The 5,848-nt window shown below is 33.4% G+C and overlaps 1 protein-coding gene across 1 annotated transcript; it reads left to right on the plus strand.

The window, feature by feature from the left end:
- Positions 1–886: 886 nt before the first annotated feature.
- Positions 887–4,991, plus strand: LOC113806632 (protein aveugle; the record flags this gene model as incomplete). The annotated part of the gene is given in 3 exon segments (XM_070120049.1): positions 887–951; positions 1,087–1,200; positions 1,478–4,991. Coding segments are annotated over 3 exon segments (333 nt in total). The 3' UTR covers positions 1,649–4,991.
- Positions 4,992–5,848: the final 857 nt, after the last annotated feature.

The following is a 5,848-nucleotide window of genomic DNA, read 5'->3' on the forward strand; positions in this document are numbered from 1 at the left end:
TTCCCTTTTCACTACCATACTAACCCATAACGCTCTCTAATCTTTGACTTCTAACTCATTTTATCCTAATCTTTGACTTCTCTTTACCCTTTCTGACACAATACCTTACCTTTGATGTCTAGCACATTTATTTGTTTCAAACATTAAATATTAAAAATTTATATATACGTTTATTCAGTGTGCTCTCTACAATTCAAAATTTTGTAACTTGGAAAGGCAGTGATATTGCACACAAATTGACAGATTTAATTTTGTAAATGTAATACTCATTCTATTTTGGCAGTTTTTATATATGAAAAGAATACATTTAACTTCCATTCTTTCATTTCTTTCATGAGAAAACTAAAATATATAACAAACTTCTCTATCCTTTTGTTTGAATGTTACAATAGTTCATACATAATTTATCTAATTTTCTCTGATATTAGAAAAGTTTAGGTCATTAGTTCACTTTCTAGGGAAGTCATCCCCTAGAATCAAGCACTATTGATATATACATTTTTTTTTTATCAAGGAAATTTGTAATATGCAATTGTACTTCTGGCTATTGTACTTCTGGCTATTGTACATCACATGCAGGACAGTCAGAGTAAGGAATTCAAGAAAGATTTTCTTTTTTCTTTTTTCCTTTTGCTCTGTGGTAGCATGCTAACCTTCCTTTCTGATGGACAAGCATTCACTAGGATAGACTGGCCACAAACCAAAGCCACAATTTCCTTAAGGGTTGGGAAGTCTTAGGTCTAGAATCAGATCACAGAAGAAAATAGAAAAATAAAGATATTAATGCATATAACTATATGTCACAGCACTGAATATTTGTTTCTTAAGATTAAGTTCACTGAGTTCACAAGGCTATCATGACACAGTACAAAATTTTTACTCTCAGATCCAGAATAGAAGACCATGACAATGACACTAGGAGTGGATGCATCTCAAACTGCAAAACCAAAGGTAAATAAGATACTCTGTCTCTTGGGGTCTGTGTGTTATCTTTGCAAGTTTGAGTGAATATCTTTTTGTAAGTCAGTTTAGACGTTTTGACATGTATGTGCATGTAATGTAATGGAGTTTTATTTTTTCTAACAGGGTAAACTAACTCGTCCGAAGCCGTGTTATCTTTGGACTACGGCAGATGTTCAAAAGTGGTTCAAGCGGCACTGTAGTGAATATTTTCAGCTATATTCCCATCTTCTCATTCAGGTTCGTAAAACTGAGATGCAGGTAGACAAATGTACAAATACAGACCTATATGTAAGAATTTTTGAATAATTATTTATATTGTTATGATTGTTATTATTATTAATTTTCTAAGTAAAAGTAGTTAGTGAAGGCATATATATATATTACATATTTTTAGATGGAAGACCGCTGAATGATTGGTACTTGCATGAAAAAAGGGGGGTTGCTAAAATATTTAACCAGTATTAGAAAGGAGCCATAGCAAATTATTTTGATTGATATATTATATCACTTTCAGCATGACATCACTGGCAAGGCCCTTGTGAGGATGACGGAAGGAACCCTCATCAGGCTAGGCATAGCACATCCAGAGCATCTCGAGGCCATATGGCGTGAGATTCTGAAGCTGAGGCTAAAGGCGGACATTCAGGAGATGAAAGAAATTGAAATGAGTTCCATCATCTCCTAAAGCAAAAAGAAGGGGAGGTATGAGAGTGATAAAATCAAATTCCATTATCTGCTTCTCTTTTGTGTGATAAAAAAACAGTGTAGTAGCTTTAATCTAAACATATAAATAGGGTTTTTATGTTTATTGATGTAAGACATGGATGGCAGAAATTTTTCATTTGCTTGATTTTCAAGAAAATCTTGGCATTTGATATAATATTCATAAGACTTGTACCTTTAATAATATATTGCCCAGGAAAAATGAGTCAGGTAGACTGTTTATTCCATCAAATATTCAGAAGTGTGTTTACTCATACTGTTTAATGTTAGTGAATATTCTTTTGGCAAACTACAGTCCTAGTCATTTTTATAAGTTGTTTGATTTTACACAATATGAATTAAATTTGATTTTGTATACCCAGTACTATCATTTGACATTAGAAGAAATGTCCCTTATCATTTTTGTTGTGTAGACTAGTTTTTGGCTATGTTAGTTTTGATGTCCTTTTTTTTCAAAATCTCACTACTTGCTTGTCACTGGTTACCAAAAAGAAAATACCAGTATTCTAGGCAGTGCAAATAGAGGGAACAGTTGAGTTTCTTTCCATGAATATTTTTAAAAATCTAAACATATTAATTACATAATTTCTTCTTAATAAGTAAGTACTTTTGGAGCCCTCTATATGTAAACAGAGGTAATATAACAAAACCTCAAGACAGTGAAAGAATTGGAATAAGTTTTACCTCTCTCATTTACCTGCACATTGAAAAAGATACTGTAGCAACTATTGAACTGTATATATTGGCAGTGTTAGTATGTACTGATTGTAGGATTGTGATGACATGAAATGTCATATAATGACTGGGATAATAGGGACCCACTTGGAATTCACATCCCTAATATCAAGAGTTAACCCTTTTCACTCAGAGAACTAGTGGCCTTAAATTTATTTGTTGTTGTACTAGAAGAAAATTGTCTTTGATTAGATTTTCACACTTTAAAGTAATATTTGATACCCAGGCATGAATTTGAATTTTATACCTTCCGGCCACTAATTAGAGGTAGAAATGCAACTTGGTAAATTCCAAATGCTTTTTATAGAACATTATTTTTTTCCATTTCTTGCAAAGAATGATATCAAAGAGCTTTACCTTATCAAATAAGAAGCTCATAATGTTTCCAGACAGTATTATTAAAGTATATGTATCAGCTGTAATATGAAATTGTTCTATTTTTAATGGTATAAGTTTGAAATACTCTGTGACTTTTTCTTTAACCTTTTGTAATGTTGAAATTTAGAATTGCATAACAAAAGATGTCAAAACCCAAGTGTTCTATGAATTCCACTTTATATACCATGAACCAAATCATGTATTTTTGCATTTAGGTTTGTAACTATCCTTGTAAAAAACTATGGTAATGTATTGTAATGCATTTTGAAACCATTTCAATGTTAGCCATTATATAGGCTGTTTTGCATGTGAATTTTTTGATATTTTGAAAATAAAATGTATATCTGTATTTGGCGATAATTGAGTGGATTGTATAGAATTCTGTCATATTTATCATTCCATGGTTCATGGAACAAGTTATTTTGTTTACGTTTATTATGTTACCATCTTTTTGGTAATATGAAATTTTGTTGTAACATCAGTTGTTACAGATTGCTCCTTTATAGGCATTATGATTCATCTTTTTGTTTTATTTTTTAAGTCAAAAGATATTGTCATGACAGTATTTTGCTGAGAGAGTAAATTATAACTACAATGAGAAATTTTCGAATTTAACCCCTTGTGGGATAGATGGTCAACTTTCCACTAAAAACAGATATGAAGAAAATGTTTGTTTTAAGAAATGTTGGCAATGAGGAAGAAAACTGAAAATGTATGCTATTCTCATTTATTGACATCATTTTATATTGGAGGAGTGTGGAAGGTGGTGGCTGGTGAATGTGAGGTTTGGATGAGATAAGGATGGTCAGTTCGGTGAGACAGGCTCCTCTTATTCCTTATATCTTATTCCTTAAACCTGGTAACCATCAGTCTTGAAAGATCTTGGAAGAAAGAATAAAAAAGCAATTTTATCTATTTGTTATTGTCTCTATTCATTGGATATTTGCAGATGTTTGTGTGCCCTTTGGTTTTTCTTTTAATGTTGTGTATATGTGCTTTTGTGTGGCATTGAAATAAATTAGCTAATTGGAAACAGAAACCCTGTCCATGTGAACAAGCAATGTATGTTGGGATTTGTCTGTTTTTATGTCTGTGGAAACATGTTGTCCACATGAGATGTAATCAAAGTCAGGCAGGAATAAGAGGAGGTACCCAACAGGGCTGTGTGTGCTATGATAACCATGGCGAGCAATAACAAGAATTATTATTGTGGAAAAAGGGCCTTACACTTGTGGTCACTGTTCAGTTTGCCTTTGGATGCAAGCAAAGTCTGTCAGCAGGCCACCAACTCATTTTTGCCCTGTTGAATGCTTTGTGTTTGTTTTTGTGTCCATCTTTATGTGTGAGGAGAGTAGAAAGAACAATGGTAACTGGAAAATTTTTAACCGAGAAGTAATTTCATAGGACCTGTTCTCACCTAGTTTTATGTAATATTACAGGGCATACAAGGGGTTAATGTGAGCCTAAGCTTTTTAATGGCTTAATTTCTTCCACTTTGAATTTGATGTTCTGTCTTTTTTCAGTTTTATTGTTTTACATTTTTTTCATAACCTTTTCTTTTTTGGGGTGTCTTTTTGTCACATCCTTTTCTTTTCTTGATATATTTAGTATCTAAGTGTCTCTTTTTCCTATGCTGTTATGCACAAAATTCAAAACATATCAATACTCTGTAGGAAACTGAATATTCATACAAGCTCATTGTGATGTAGACTTATTTTTAGAGCTCATTAGTTGATTACCTCCCCTCAGCTCAAGATATATAATATATTAATTATTGTTCAGAGCATTATTACAATCATTACTGTGATTTTTTTCATGTACCAATATTCTTAAATGTGCCTTCTCAGTGTGTAACTAGTTTCCCAATCTATAGGTGCCATATTGTTTATGGTATATTGTATTGATAGCTTTTAGCACATGACAGGACACTGCGTTTTGTTCACCCCAGCAGTATTATTAAAGACTTGAGTTTGCTAAAGGTAGATATTAATTGATGCTGATGCTGAAGGATTCAAAATTGATCCTTGCTTGTTTAATCTGTATTGACAAAAGCAGTAAAAGGCATATTTTTGAGAATGACACGGTGAATAGTAGGTGTTCCCACTTTGGCTTTTTAAGTTGCATGTTAAATTAGGAACAGTGAACATCCTGATCCTGAAGACTTTTAGAAATTAAATGATAACAGAAAGCCATATGAGATTCTTTTTATTACTTCCTACATTAATGCAATGGGAAAATGTACATACAAAAAAATTGTACACATTTTTTCTTTTCTCACATTTTCAGTATTGTTTAATGACACTGGATATCAAGATATGAAGAGAGTTACATTAGTTACTAATTTTTCAAAAAAGGGCTTGAAAAGTGTTTTCTGGTTTCTTTATGCAGAAAAATGGTGTTTACCTTATTGAATTTAAAAATCATTATTTTGGCAACATATTTATTACTATTGTTACCCCCATATTACCAGTTGTTATTGATGGGGCCATAGGGGACAGACAAGCACAATATTGGAGATCACCCCAACCCTAAGCCTCAGCTCGTACTACAACTAAATTCTCATGGTCTTCTCCTCCCCTATTTTTCCATCTCTTCTCCTATTCATCTTCAGTCCACTTTCTAAGAAGTGTAATAGCCATGCTGAAAGGATGACAAGCTGGCTCTGTCCTGAACAGTCTTGGAGAGCCATGGGCACAGTATTCCCTTGATTAATCTTTAGGCAAACCACTTCTCATCCCCACATATTTGAAGCTTACCATGGTCAGTAATGAAGGTTTTGTACCCTTATATGGATTACTGAGACTTGCCCCTTCATGAACAAGCCTATCTGAAATTGCCTCCCCTTTGATAACGGCTCTATCAATTGCTACTGCTACTCCCTCATTAATGCTTACTGTCAACTTGATCTACTATCTACTTCCTAAGGTGTAAGAGCCATGCTGAAAGGATGAAAGGCTGACCTTGTGCCAGTCCTGAACAACCTGCAGGAACCATGGGCATGCTATTCCCCTGATTTCTAGCCCTTACCCTTTTAAGGGGCACTGGGGGG

The sequence above is a fragment of the Penaeus vannamei genome, unplaced genomic scaffold (genome assembly GCF_042767895.1).
Source record: "Penaeus vannamei isolate JL-2024 unplaced genomic scaffold, ASM4276789v1 unanchor2058, whole genome shotgun sequence".
NCBI classification, from domain to species: domain Eukaryota; kingdom Metazoa; phylum Arthropoda; class Malacostraca; order Decapoda; family Penaeidae; genus Penaeus; species Penaeus vannamei.